General features: G+C 38.9%; 1 protein-coding gene across 1 annotated transcript in view; it reads right to left on the bottom strand.

The window, feature by feature from the left end:
• Cc2d2b (coiled-coil and C2 domain containing 2B) overlaps window positions 1–15,591 on the bottom strand; it is an 82,912-nt gene that overhangs the window by 60,286 nt on the left and 7,035 nt on the right. The window contains exons 5-8 of the mRNA XM_038316070.1: window positions 13,353–13,436; window positions 9,881–10,079; window positions 9,590–9,726; window positions 9,383–9,511 (exon numbers count right to left, since the gene is read on the bottom strand). Coding sequence (XP_038171998.1) covers window positions 9,383–9,511; window positions 9,590–9,726; window positions 9,881–10,079; window positions 13,353–13,436 — 549 coding nt within the window. The remainder of the gene's footprint in view (window positions 1–9,382; window positions 9,512–9,589; window positions 9,727–9,880; window positions 10,080–13,352; window positions 13,437–15,591) is intronic.

Raw genomic sequence — 15,591 nt, 5'->3', positions numbered from 1 at the left:
TCTTCCTGCTGTTGGACTCAGCTGCTGTTTTCCTGTTCGAGCAGAGGACTGTGATCTCTGAGTCCACCCCTAAATAAATAACCCTGTATTGTACTCAATTCTGAGCTAGTGTGGGTTTTCTTTTTAGTGCCAGTAGCTGTCAGAGATGACTTACCCAGGGTTTTAGCTTCCTACCTTGTAATCTACTCTGACAAAGCATCAAGTTCTAAATGCCCAAAAGGATCCAAAAGAAGGTAGATGGATACCTATAGGAATGAATGATCTAAAAGAAATTAAGCAAGCTGTTGTAATTTATGGCTTGCATTCCACATTTCTTAGGGAGATGATAAAGACATGGGCTTCTAGCAATAAGGCTGCCCCACATGACTGGCTTCAATTAGTTTTAGCAGTCCTGAATGATGGACCCTGACAGCTGTGGAAATGTTATTGCAAGAAGAGGCAAAAATTTTAGAACAACAGGGAAAAGCAAAAGGACTTGAGTCTTCACAAGATCAAATTCTTGGTGAGGGCACACATGCTGTCCCACAGGCTCAAGCTCTTTATGATGAACAAATCTCGTCCCTATGCCACAAAGCAGCCTTAAATGCTTGGAACGGGATTCAAGAACTAGTAAAAAAAATGAATCATATACCAGGGTTAAACAGGGCCAGAGAGAAAGAACCCTTTAGTGACATTTTACAAAGATTAACTAAAGCTGTACAAATAGGAGTAACAGACCCAGAAGCTAGATAAGTACTTACTGAATCTCTGGCTTTTGAAAATGCCAATTTAGAATGCAAAAAGATACATTAGATCAGCACCAATGGATGAATGGATCCTGCATACAATGAACATTGAGACATTTGACTATAATACTGAATCTTGAGTAGGAGAAGCAATTTCCAAAAGTATGAGGAGATATCAAAATGCCAAATGTTTTAATTGTGGTAGAATAGGACATCTGAGAAGGGATTGTAGACAATGAATTCCTAGAAATAATGTCTCCTCTGGGAATGACAAAAATAAAAGTTATCAACCTTCTGGATTATGCAGAAGGTGTGGCAAAGGCCAACATTTGACCAATGAATGCAGATCACAAAAGACAGACAAGGCAACCCAATACCACCAGGAAACTCCTTGGGGGCCTCTCACAGGCCCCCAAGGCAAAGTGGTCCAGTCATTCCCAGTCACTATGAGGGTAAGTCTCACCAGAAAAATTTTAAAATCCAGAACCTTCTATAAAAAACTATACTGTTCTGGATGATGGAACAAACATGAAAAAGGAATCAAAAATCCCAATAGGATACAGGAAACATATTCTGGCAGACTTCTATAGATGATCAAAGACCAAAGCAGAGTATGCATATAAATGGCATTGTAATTGTTTGTTTGATAGACACAGGTGTGGATGTGAGTATCATTACTCCAGAATCTTGGCATCCAAATTGGCCTCTTCAAAAGGCAGATGTTCAATTTCTAGGAATTGGAACCCTATCTCAAGTGAAACAAATCACAAGATGGATTGAAGGACAGAGGTCCAGAAGGACAGAGAAGGCTGAGACCATATGTGGCTAATACTGCTTTGAATTTATGGGGTCGTGACCTGATGCAGCAATGGAATACCCATGTTAACATTCCTGCAGTCCCAGAAACTCATATTTCTGTGAAGAATAATATAAGGTACTATACACAAAGGTCACCAGCCATTCAGGCCGTACAAGAACACAAAGCAACTAGCAAATTTTTAGAGGTACTAATGGCCCTACCTTTAAAATGGTTAACTGAGAAACCAATATGGGTTAAATAGTGGCCTTTAACAGAAGACAAACTGCAGGCTTTAGAACAGCTGGTACAGGAGCAACTAGATGCTCACCATATTGAAGAATCAACCAGTACTTGGAACTCTCCTGTATTTGTTGTTAAAAAGAAATCTGGTAAATGGAGAATGGTGACAAATTTAAGAGCTGTCAACAAGGTAATTCAACCTATGGGCCCTCTACAATCTGGAATTCCTCTGCCTTCTCTATTACCAAAAGGAAGTCCTCTTATAATTATTGATTTAAAAGATTATTTCTTCACTATACCTTTACAAGAAAAGAACAGAGAAAAATTTGTCTTCATGGTACCTACTTGCAATAATTCTCAGCCTACTAGGAGATATCAGTGGACTGTCCTCTCACAGGAAATGCTCAATAACCCCACCCTATGCCAATACTTTGTAAGTCAGCCATTGGAAATAATATGTAAAAAATTTCTTAAATATATAATTTACCATTACTTGAATAACATTTTGCTATCTGATTCAAATGTAGATACTTTAGAATGTTTGAAGAATTAAAGAAAATTTTGCCAAGATGGGGATTACAAATTGCTCCTGAAAAAATACAGAAAGGAAATTGTGTCAATTACCTAGGTTATAAAATAGGCTTATAGAAAATTAGAATACAAAAGGCACAAATTAGAAGACACCGATTGCGGACTCAATGACTTTTTTTGTTTTTTTTTTTTTTTGTTTTGTTTTTCGAGACAGGGTTTCTCTGTGGCTTTGGAGCCTGTCCTGGAACTAGCTCTTGTAGACCAGGCTGGCCTCGAACTCCCAGAGATCCACCTGCCTCTGCCTCCCTAGTGCTGGGATTAAAGGCATGTGCCACCACCACCAGGCGGACTCAATGACTTTTAAAGATTGTGAGGAGACATTTCCAGTCTATGACCAGCTGTTGGGATAACACCTGATCATTTAAACAAAACCTTAGATGGTGGCAAAGACTTAAATAGTCCCAGGGAATTAATAGCTGATGCAGAAAAGGAATTGATTGTCATTGAAGAAAAATTACAGGAGGCACATGTGGATAGGGTGAATTCAAATCTTAATTGTATTCTAGTCATATTGCCTTCCAGAATTTCCCTTTCAGAAATTTTAATTCAACAGAAAGAAATTATCTTAGAATGAACCTTTTTTACCATATAAACCAAGTAAAAAATTAAAAACTTCTGTGGAAAAAGTCTCTGAATTAATTATAAAAGGAAAATTGAAACTTCATCAACTAGCAGGTATAGACCCAGCAGAGATTATAGTGTCTTTTTTACTATTGATGAAATTAAAAAATTATGGGAAGACAATGAACCTTGGCAAAGAGCTTGTGATAATTTTTTAAAGAAGAGATTAATAGCAATTATCCCCAAAGTGATAGAATTAACCTTATAAAGAGAACTACTTGGATCCTTCCCCACATTCCCCAAAGTGATAGAATTAACCTTATAAAGAGAACTACTTGGATCCTTCCCCACATTGTACGGGACACACCACTAATTGGAGCCCTTACATTCTATACTGATGCAAATAAATCAGAAAAAGCAGGTTACAAATCAGAAAATTTAGGTAAGGTGGAACCAAGCCCTTATAATTCTCTCCAAAAGGCAGAATTATTTGCTATTCTCATGGTACTAAGGGATTTTAAAGAACATTTTAATATAATTACTGATTCGCAATATGCAGAAACAGTTGTCTTGCATATTGGAACTGTTGAATTTATGCCAGATAATACAGAACTGACTTCATTATTCATACAGGTTCAAGATATAATCAGGAATAGGCTTTGTCCCATATACATAACACACATCTGATCCCATACAGGTCTGCCAGGTGTTCTAGCATAAGGTAATGCAGAAATTGATTGATTATTGGTTGGAAGTGTGTTGAAAGCCTCAGAATTTCATAAAAAAAATCATATCAATAGCAAAGGTTTAAAGAAAGTGTTTTCTATTACATGGCAACAAGCTAAGGGGATTATAAAGAGATATTTTACTTGCTCTTTCTATAACCAAACACCGCTACCTGCAGGAAGTAACCCAAAGGGTACTCAAAGGAATGAAATCTGGCAGATGGATGTGTTCCACTTTGCAGATTTTGGAAAATTAAAATATGTACACCACACCATTGACACTTATTCAGGTTTTCAATGGGCAACTGCTTTGAGCTCAGAAAAGGCTGATTCAGTTATCACACATTTATTAGAAATTATGGCCACCATGGGTATACCTGCACAAATAAAGATAGATGATGGTTCAGCATATGTCTCTAAGAAAATGAAAGAGCTTTTTGCTTATTATAATATAAAGCATAGTACAGGTATACCAAACAATCCTACAGGTCAGGCAGTTATAGAAAGATTGAACTATAAAGGATATGTTAAAGAAACAGAAAGGAATGGAAAATACCCCCAGAAATAGATTACATAATGTTTTATTAACCTTGAATTTTCTTAACATTAATGTGAAAGAAACAACAGCAACAGACAGACATTTTATAATATTCTTCTGAATTACATCAGCCCGTGTATTTCAATGATGTGTTGACCTCATAATAGAAACCAGGAGATGTGTTACATTGGGGAAGGGGTTTTTGTTCTTGTTTCCACAGGAGAAGAAAAGTTATGGATATCATCAAAATTAATAAAGATTCAGTTTGAAAAAGAGAAATCTCTTAAGAAAGAGAAATGACAGCTCATCCACAGAGGTGACAACCATACAGGTGAAAAGAAAACCTCATAAGGGTTGGTGCAATGTTCTGTTCTTGTCTTTGCAGGGAAATACTCATTTTTAAAAAGTCAAGATATCCTGGACATCTAGATGCCTTAAGAGGAAAATATAATTATCCAGATAGGATCATCAAGCAAAGAGAATTATGACTTATGAGGACAGGTCATCTGAGAATAAAAATCTCTGAATATAAACTAGAATAATAGTCATGACTCATTTGAAAATCAAAGCTGGCTTTGGAGTTGGACAATGGCTCTGTCCTTTAAATTCAAGCATGTTGTTAAAAGAAAAATTCAGAGTTTCTGTCTCATGTCAGGAGCCATCTGGTATGGGACAGAAAGAAGAAAGAATTTAGAAAAAAATTTACTTTTCTTTATATGTATTTTTGTCTCTTTCATTCCTTTCATTGAATATATGTCTGTATAAATAATGTTTAAGTTTTCCACACTGAACAATGAATTTTCCTGCAATAAATTTTGAAGTTTCCAGGATGAAAAATGGGGCCCCACAACAATGACTCCACCTGGTTGACATGACATCATAATGCTGACAGTGCTACTATAAGACTTGTTTTGGATACCAGATGTTCAAGATGGTTCTAACATGGTTAGCTGAAATGGTGCACCTTTTTACAACGTTTTGGCCAGAACTCCAAATAGGAACCTCAGAAAAACCCTACTGAATACTCAGAGACTATTTTCAATTATACCAGACAGTAATCTTGAAACTTAACCATCATTTTACTTTCACAGGATCCCATAGAAAGAACATCACCCCCATGACAGCTGGAAGTAACTCTAGGAGACAATGTCCCTTCTCCTAACAAAGTTTGTCCTTAGGGTTAGGGACAACAATTAGGGTTGATTATAATTGATATAGGATTGGGGGTTTGGGGGAAATTTATGTAGGCTCAGATATCTCCTTTAAAAAAAAAGGGAAATTGGATGGGATAATAGATTAGTGTGAGCTTACTCACACTAATAATAATAGTGAGTTATAGAGTGAATACTTGTGAGCTATTATTTATAGGCAATTTACATTGGTATAGATTCTTCTATACTGATACAAACTTAAATTATATTGGATATGTTCCTATTTTTGTCTACAACATTTGTATACCTAGGCAAAGTTATTTTGTCATATTTTATGCAGGCTTCTACCTCTGCTTAAGACATTTTGTATATTGATACACTTTGAGGTCATAGTTGCACAGTTGTTTAAAGATTGCTTAATATTCTAATATGAAGTCTTAGTTTTAAAGTTACATAGGTATTAAGAATTATAGGTCAATAGTCATCTATGTTTGTCATATTTATAGTTAGACTAATCAAGTTCTTTAGATACAAAGAGATTGTATTCTGCATAGATAGGTAATCTTCAACCACTTCAAAGAGCTGTAGAATATGGCATTTAAATAACTTAGGGTTCTATTGACACGAAACATGATTGCTCCTGACAGCACCAATCTATTCCTGAGAGAATGTTGAGCACCAAAGACACTCCACTTGGAGCTTGTTTTCCTCTTGGAAAATCTGGCCTTTGGGCAAGGAACTCCCCATGCATCAATCGCTGACAAAATGCATGATGCCTGTACAGGACAAGCAGGATACAAACAAAACAAAACAAAACAAACAAACAAAAAAACAAAAAACAAAAAAAACAAAAAACTGTCAAATCCTGCCAAGACAGTTTTGAAAATTTTCCTGCCTCTGAAAATGGTCTGTCAGTTACTCTAGGCCTTAGCCAGAGGTTGGTTGCTCCAACATTGCAAATAAGAGTTTGGGTGATTGCCCAGATAGCCAGTTATCTCTGTCATTTGTTACACATTTTAGAAGTTACTTGACTGCACTTCCTGCTTACTCAAGTAATATTTTCCTTCTCAGGTCTTTGATGGGGTTGAATACTAGATAGTCATAGTTACTTTCCTCTCATGACTTGCCCAAGTTATTTATAATACAAGTCTTAGACTCCTTAGGATAGGATAATTCTTGAAACATTTATCGCGTTTCTTCTTTGATATTATTTATGCTGGCTGTAATTCTAATTTTTATAGTTGATATTTGTACTTATTGTATATAATTTTGTATTAGGTTTAGAACTCTCTTATTTAAACATAAGGGGGAGGTGCTGTAGGATTGAAATCCTTCAGCCAGTAGCCTTTAAGTTACCCGCCTACTTGGGTGTGGCCTCTTATACTATAAATGCCAACGTAAAGCACGTGTCCGCCCTCTCTTTTGGTGGCCGGATTCGGTTGTTGTTTTCCCGTTCGAGCAGAGGACTGTGATCTGTGTGTCTACCACTAAACAAATAATACTTTATTATACTCAATTCTGAGCTAGTGTTGGATTTCTTTTCAGCATCCATCTTCCTGCCAGGAACGTCATTATCATATGTGGTCCCATGACCTTGGGGAAGAATCAAGGTCTCAGTAAACTTCTTTGTTTACACAGTCTGTAATTCTGTTATTTAAAAAGAAAATTGACAAAGACTTCGGTCATTGCTATCACACCTTCTGTTGTTCCGGAATAAATGATGGGTCACCCCAAACCTGGTATGGCAGACTGAGTGCTCCCTAATAACTAGAGGCCACCAGCACTGATCCTAAACCTCTGCCTCTCTGCTTTTTATTGAGTTAGCAATTCAGTCTTAGTGTCTTCAAGGAGGAAGGAGAAAAGTAATAAAAGCTTATTTTTTATTAACCATGTCTGCTAAGTCCCTGTTCTCTATATAATGCCCCGCTCGAGGCCACCTAAGGACCTGATCAGTTAATAGTACACTGGTAAGCTGCCCTGGAAAAACACCAAAAAGATAATCATTTCAGTTTAAAACTATTAGATGATAAAGTTGGAGGATCAAGTTAGAGAAGCTTGTCTTGTTTAGCACTAGCTAGCTAAGACACACACTTGATTTTATTTGTTCTGGTGGGGAGACATTAGTCTTTGCTTGGTCTTTGCTTACTCAATACTGATGTTAGATTCCCCTCTGTATGCTATGAATATCATTGGTTAATGAATAAAGAAACTTTCTTGAGCCCATGATAGGGTAGAATGGAGCTGGGAGGGGAAAACTAAGCTGAATGCTGGGAAAAAGAAGGGCAGAGTCAGGGAGAAACCATAGAGCTGCTGCCAGAGACAGACTTTCTGAAACTTTGCTGGTTGGCCATGACTTCATGATGATGCACAAATTAATAAAAATGGGTTAAATTAATATGTAAGAGTTAGCCAATAAGAAGCTAGAGCTAATGGGTCAAGCAGTAGTTTAAATAATATGGTTTCTGTGTGATTATTTCGGGGCTGAGCAGTTGGGAAACAAACAAGCGGCCCTCCTCCAACACAATACTTACTGGCTGTGGTCCTCAGATGCTAACACAGTAACTGAGCTGATGGAATTTCTAATAACAATCTTAGGACATGAGTGAGTTTACACTGTAAGCAAAAGCTAAAGGAGGGAGTGACTACAGACTTCAAATAGTTCAGCTGTTACAGGGGTAAGGTGCTTCATGAGTTCTCTGTAGCCAGAAATGGTCAAATACGTAGAGCATTCAGGAGGCAGATTTTAATTCGACAGTAGGAAACAATTAGAACTATGGGGCACAGGAATGAATTATCTTTTGAGTTACTAAGTTAGAACTTCCACTTCCAAAAATTCTCCATCTTGGCATACAGGACCAAAGTTCATTCGTGCAACCCATAAACCAAGGAATTTCCCTTTCTCTTATCAACCACTGTCTTCATCACCGTTCTGTTGTGTGAGGAGACACCGTGACTATGGCAACTCTTAGAAAAGAAAGCATCAACTGGTGCTGGCTTACAGCTTCAGAGGTTTAGTCCATTATTATCATGATGGGGAGCATGGTGGCACGGATGGTACTGAGAGCCACATCCTAATATTCAGACAGCACGGAAGAAGAGAGAGGGACAGAGAGACAGAGAGAGACACAGAGGGAGATAGAGAGACAGAAAGACAAAACTAAACATACACAAAGAAAGACAGAGAGAGGTAGAAAGAGAGACAGAGAGGGAAAGAAAGTTGGAGAGCGGGAAAGAAATGGAAAGCGAGGAGAAGGAGGAAGAAAGAAAGACTGGGCCTGGCCAGCTTGGACTTTTGAAACCTCAGAGTCCACCCCCAGTGGCGCATGCTTCCTCCAACAAGGCCACGCCTCCTGGTCATTCTCAAATACAATCACTCCCTGATGACTGAACGTTCAGATATATGAGCCCATAGGGGTCAGTCCTGTGCAAACCACCACAGAGGCTCTTTGTCATTATATAACAAAATTGAATGCATACAAACCTAAAACCAGCATTTCTAGTCTGTGGTATTTACCCAGCAGAAAGTACACACACACACGTCTAGTCAGAACACGTGTGTGGACCTTTCTCAGAACTGTTGTTACCATGACGAACAACTGGATACACTGGACATCCATCAGTAAAAGGACAGATAAATAAAATGTTGTCTTCATACAACTGATTTCAATACAGGAAAAAATAAGCAAACTATTACCTCATACAAATAGCAATTTTCTATGATTCCATTTATGTAAAAGAGACAAAGCTAACAGGGGAGAGTAATGCACAGTGCCAGCACCTATGGCCGTCGTTCCCCTGAATGCCATTCTCACAAAGTCAGAATCATACACATTTTCTATTGTGGTTTTCGCTTCACATTGTGTTTGAGTATTTCCCATCATTAAACAGACCTCAATAATCTTAAAGATTACTTAATATTTTATCCAAGTTTGTCTATTCTATGACTAGGCTCAGTATATTTAGAAGGTGAAATAAAACCATAAAACATGGGATAACTGATACTACAAGAGCCGTTATCCAAGCACGATTACAAACAGATTACTGCCGCTTACCTTCCTGTGTATAGTCTTCAGTGCTGGATTCAAAGATTCCTTGCTCGTGCTGATCCTAAAATTCCAAGATTGTCTAATAGGTGAAGGCAATGACATTATCTCTCCGCTTTCTTCGAACCAACACTTGCCCTATCAGAAATATGTACAAAATCTAGTAATTGAATATTTCACTAAAAGCAAATGTCACATGTTAGCTGGTACACTTGCCTCCTGGAGGCTGAGCAGGCGGTTTTCCATTTTGTTGCAGATCTTCTTACACGTCACTGGCTTTTGTTTAGTGTAGAATCCTTCGTCTTCTAAGATGCGCGGCATCATGCCTTTTGGCAGTTTACGCTGGTTGGCCACTTAATGACAAAACTCAGATAAGCACTTTAAAGTCCACAGTGGGCTAACTAATACACATAAAATCAGTATCTTTTACCGCTCCAACATGCACATAAGTCAGCGCCCTATAACACAGCACATGCACGACTTGTGTATTTTGGGGCAGTGTATTACCTGGAGAACTACTTGGCAAAAAAATATTTGCCTCCTGTTTTTGTATCTGCTCTTGATCATCTTCATATTCCGCAGCTTTCACTTCAAATAAATCCATTAAAATGACTTCTTCTGCAAAATCCTCATCTTGGCCCTCAGCAACGTTTTGTGAACTATCACCAAATGCATAGGGTTTGAAGTAACTATCACTGACTGATTTCTGTTGGATATCAAAAAGGAAAGATCAGTCTGCATGCTTCCCCTCCCCATGACCAGTATGCAGACAAATGACACATTATGTTTCTCTACTGTGGCCTTCCAATTCATCTAGCCCAGATCAAGTGCTTGCTGAAACTATAAAATATGTTGTTGATAAAATATTTCTATAGCTCAATGTTCAATTCCCCAGTGACTGTTGCTGAAACAGAATAACACCATAGGCCCCGTTCTGCCCTAGGGAAATGGTTCAGACACAGGACCCATACGGTCCTACAGAGATACAAGACCTACGTACAAGTCTTCATCAAACTTCCTCTGTTGTAAGGTATTTGATTGCACAGTGACACCTGAGACTGTGTCAATAAAGTTAACCTTGAATCAGGGGGCAGAGCCAGCAACTGGCTGACTGGAATTAGCCATGGAGAAGCCAGGAATACGGATAGAGAAGATGTACAGGCAGGAGCAGTGAGGAGCTTAAGAGATTTCCTGTGCTTTCTTTGATCTGGGAAGTATGGAGAGAGGATCGGCTGGTCACTCCTCCTCTGCCACTCTTTTGATCTATCAGGTTTTCACCCCCAATACCTGACTCCTGAATCTTTATTGATAATAGAGCAACTGAGATGAGCACATTTTGGCATCCAAAGTGGTTACAGTGAAATTCTAAAATAGGATTATTTATAAAAGTTGTGTAAAAATCTGAGTATAGGAAGAAATAGATATATTATTTTGATATCTTTCTATCATGGTCATAAGTATGGGTCTACTCACAAAAAATTAATAATTCACTTGTTTCAGGTGACTATGTAATGTAAAAATCTTTACATATTGAAGAAAATAGCATCCATTAAAAAACTTTCAATTCTGAAAATGTACATTTATGGTAAGCAATAAAATAGAATTACAGAATCATTTTTATTTTTTTATTTTTTTATTTATTTATTTATTTTTTTTTTTGAGATAGAGAGTCAGTACGTTGCTCTGGTTAGTCCAGAACACACTGTGAAGTTCACACTGGCCTGAAATAAAACATGATCTCCCTGCTTTGGTTCTCGACAGCTGCTGAGCTGCATACGCATCCAAAGTGTGGTCCAGCACTCCTGGCTCACAGAAGTCTTGTGACTCCAGACCCTTACCTGGTCTTTGATCAACCCTAACAAATTTTTGAAAGTATTTTGGAGTTGGGGACTCAGCAACTTCTCGTTTTCATTAATGATGAACTGGGTTTCATGATGACATCTTTCAGTCACGGTTTCTCTGTTTTTCTCTCACCCTTCTACCTCATTTCCCTCCCAGCATCAACATGAAGGACAGTTAACTGTCACTCAGGCTTGTCTACCATCATTCCCCACTCCCTACCCTTCCCCCCCCTTTTTTGGAAATCACAGAAATATTTTCTATCTGGATATCTTTGAGGAATGTCTTTAGAATTTGTTGTATGATACCAACAAGCAGAAGCAAGATTTTTTTTGGGGGGGGGGTGGGGGAATCTCCACACAGAGGAGCTCCCTAAATATTCTTATCACCAGCTAAGAAGGGTTCTCTGCCCCAGCTGGTGTTTCCATGCCAGTGTTCCTCTACACCACTGGGGGCACAGCCAGCGTTCTCAATCCGGATGTCTGAGTATAGGGGGCTCCAGAGTGGACCCTGATGATGGCTCCTGACCTACAGGCATCTTTGAGAGCCTCATCTAACCTGTCTTTGTTTTCATCTTGGGTCAGGCTACAATCTTAATTCAATAAGCCCTGTATTTCTAACTCTTTCTCACTTAGTCTAATCCAACTGCTATCCCAGATCATCCCTTTCCTGGTCTTCAGTGTGCAGCTCACAGCAGAACACTCCTTGTGCTGTCAGCTGCTGGGTGATAGGGAGCCTAAGCTCGGAAGATCCAAACGTAGATGGACATTTGAGCACTGTGTGACAAGAGGAGATGCTGTCTCTGACTGTCTCAAAGGAACATCTGTCCCTGGCTGTGGAGTGATGAACAGAACCTGCTGAGAGCATCCTCAGACTTCACCCTGAGTGCAGGGATTAGGTTGGGCCACCCAAGCACCTTTCTCTTAGCAGGAAGGGGTCATACTCAAATTTGGCCTCCTGAAAAGAAGATTTCTTCTCTATCTGACAGGAATAGTGGCTTCCCACGGCCTTCCATTAGGAAGACAGGTTTCCAAGATAACCCTTGTTGGCATTCTTCTAACCTGGACCCCAGCATGCCCAGCCAGGCCCGTGGCCCCACCCTTGCTGGCTTCTTTCATACTTGCTCTATGAGAAGGAAAGTGCCCCTGGCTCCTGCGCTCTGCTGGGTGGGATGAGCAGGGACAGAAGTTTCTCCTTTTCCAGAAAATACTACCCCTTAGCCTATATCTTAAGATGCTGGAAGGTCAGCTGGCTTAGTATTTAAGATCTTGGAAGGACTGAAAAATAGCTTTTTTATATGCAAATATTGGATGAGTCCTAATATACTCCAGGAAGAAAATAAGTAGATGAAAACATCTGTATTGGGTAGCACTAGGACTTATGGAGAAAAACAAAGCAGGGGAAGAGCTGGCTGGGCTAGGACTATTATTTTAGATAGGACTTCCAGGCATAGTATCTTCCATCAGACACCCAAAGGTAGTGAAGGATACAACATGAAGAGAAGTCAGGAGCTTCCAAGGCAGGTGAGGGTGCACGTCTGCAATCTTAACACCCAGGAGGCTGAGTAGGAGGTTCCAGAGCTCCAGGCCAACCTGTTACAGGGAAAGACTCTGTCCCAAAACAAAACACACACACACACACACACACACACACGCATGCACACATGTGTGCACGTGAGAGAGTGGTGGAGGATGTTGTGAGATAATTGATTACACTGTGTAAAAGATGCCACTGTAATTGGCTTAATAAAAAAGCTAAATGGCCAATAGCTAGGCAGGAGATACAGGTGGGACTTTCAGACAGCGAGAGCTCTGGGAAGAAGAAAAGGGGAGTTGCCAGCAGGAGGCAGAGGAAGTAAAGCATGTAGAAGGAGAAGTAAAAGCCATGGGCCACGTGGAAGCACATAGATTAATAGAAATGGTTTAAGTTATAAGAGCTAGTTAGAAACAAGCCTAAACTAAAGGCTGAGCTTTCATAATAAATAAAAAAATCTCTGTTGTTATTTGGAAGCTGGCTGGTGGGACAGAGAAAGACTCATGATAAATGGATCCATTTCCTGTCCAGCTCTTTCATTCTATGACTTTAATAAATTGCTGGTTTGGGGAAGAGTAAGGATGTAAAATAGAAAAACAAATTCAACCTGCAGTGCAGACCGGCTCACGACTGAGTCTTCTTCCCCACTCAGGACGAAAAATGAGAGACCTTCATCCAGCAAGACTTCAGTCTGGGGGTTAAACAGCATTAGACAAGTGTTTAATGAAATAGATACATGCATTGTCTACATTGAAGGTGAGAAACACTTCCATAATAGGGCAGATGGCAGCTTAGTATGTAAATGAAGACTGCTTGTATGTTCCCAGCCACCCAGACCTGAATAATCAATCACACAGGAACTCTATTGATTATAACACTGTTTGGCCAATGGTTCGGGCTTCTTAATAACTAACTCTTACAACTTAAATTAACCCATTTCTATTAATCTGTGTATCGCCACGAGGCTGTGGCTTACCTAAGGTTCTGGTGTCTGTCTCTTTCAGCAGCTCCATGGCATCTCTCTGACTCTGCCTACTCTCTCTATGTATCTCTTCCAGCCTGCCATAGGCTGAAGCAGCTTTATTCATTAACCAATAAGAGCATCATATATATAGAACATCCCACATCATTAGTAGAAAATATGAACAATAGAGCAGCTATTTTATCAGATTATATTATTTAGCTTTGATTCATAACTTACCTTTACCTCTTCGCTTTTTTAAGTGTTTTGGTAACTATAGTGAGAACCAAAATAGAGTAAAACCAAAATCCCCTTCTCTACCCTCTCATGCTGACCCTAATAGTTAGAGAATTATTTCACTATTTAATCGAAATGCTGCTCCATGTCAATGCTCCAATTTTCAAGTGTTCTAATGACATATGCTCACCCCCACACGCCATGCCATCCTATTCCCACAATATTGAGTGGCATATCCTTAGCTGCAGACCTCATTCATAAATAAATCCTCCTTTGTCCATGCTGCAAATTCAGATCCTTTGGAATACAAATCATACCACTTCTTTCTCATGCATATTTATTGCCTTAAGAGAAGCTTAGAAGGGACTCAATTCCATGAAAAAAGTCACACTAGAAATCAAAGAATTTCAAAACACATGAAATGTGGAAATTTACCTTGTATTTTGTTTATATCTAGAATTTAGCTTCCACTTGCTCATACAAGCTGTCCCATTGTCTCTGCTTATCACCAGCTTCCTGAACTCATAAACTTGTATTGAGTGTGGAAATTCTTATTATATTTTTATTTTATTATTATTGAAGTCTCTGGGTTTTTATTAATCGTGCTTTACTTGGTGTCCAATGTGGGGGTATGAATTCACACACACAAAAAGCCATCTACCTGAGGCTTTTAGCCACAAGCACAGGCCAGAGCCAGATCTAACCCTAGCCACCTGGTTCAGAGAAAAACTGAACCCAGCTCCCACCTACCATCTGCCCATCTTAGCTTCCTCACCTGAACAGGCTTCTTGGTGGTGGCATGACCCTAGACATTCCACAGGGTTGTAACAAAAAATGTGGCTCCCATCAGCACCTCCAACATGAAGCTAGACTCTCAAAAAATTAAGGAACAGGGTGGACCCAGCCGCCAAAGATATAGATTTAATCCTAGCCATATTGTTAGCAGATTAAGAACTAATGTGGTCAGAAAAGGAAATGTACAATAGAGATTCAGATGAAAAACAAAACCTCTAAACAGTGTGTTAAAAAAATATATGTAAGCTTGTGAGAGAAAAGAAAAAGAATAAAGTCCTTAAGAAAGAAAGAAAGAAAGAAAGAAAGAAAGAAAGAAAGAAAGAAAGAAAGAAAGAAAGAAAGAAAGAAAGAAAGAAAGAAAGTGTGGTGGCACAAACCTTTAATCCCAAAACTTGGGAGGCAGAGGTAGAGGCAGAAGTAGGCAGATCTCTGTGAGTTCAAGGCCAGTCTGGTCTACAGAGTGAGTTCCAGGACAGCCAAAGATACACAGAGAAATCCTGTCTTTAAAAAAAAGTAAAAATAAAATAAATAAGAGGGTTTTGGGGGTTTTTTGTTTCTTTGTTGTTTTTTTGTTGTTGTTTTGCCGTGTAAAGATAGAAAATACACAGAGGGTCTGGATACTATATGTTATTGTGTTGTCTTTGAGTTGTTTGACCACCGAGGAAGGAGCAACAGCTGCTAAAAGACATTTGATTATAAATGCTACTGGATTGATCCAACCTATATATTTTGAAAATGCCTTGACTTTAAAATTTAAGTCAAAATATATGTTACTTTGAAGAAGAGGGTTTGCTTTTGTCCCCTCAGGAAATGAGAGGCTGTGGATTCATTCTGGGTTAAGAAAAATAGGGGT

This window comes from Arvicola amphibius, chromosome 1 (genome assembly GCF_903992535.2).
Source record: "Arvicola amphibius chromosome 1, mArvAmp1.2, whole genome shotgun sequence".
Taxonomy (NCBI): Eukaryota; Metazoa; Chordata; class Mammalia; order Rodentia; family Cricetidae; genus Arvicola; species Arvicola amphibius.
Note: the sequence above shows the minus strand (reverse complement) of the source record. Positions and strands in the feature narration are given on the sequence as shown.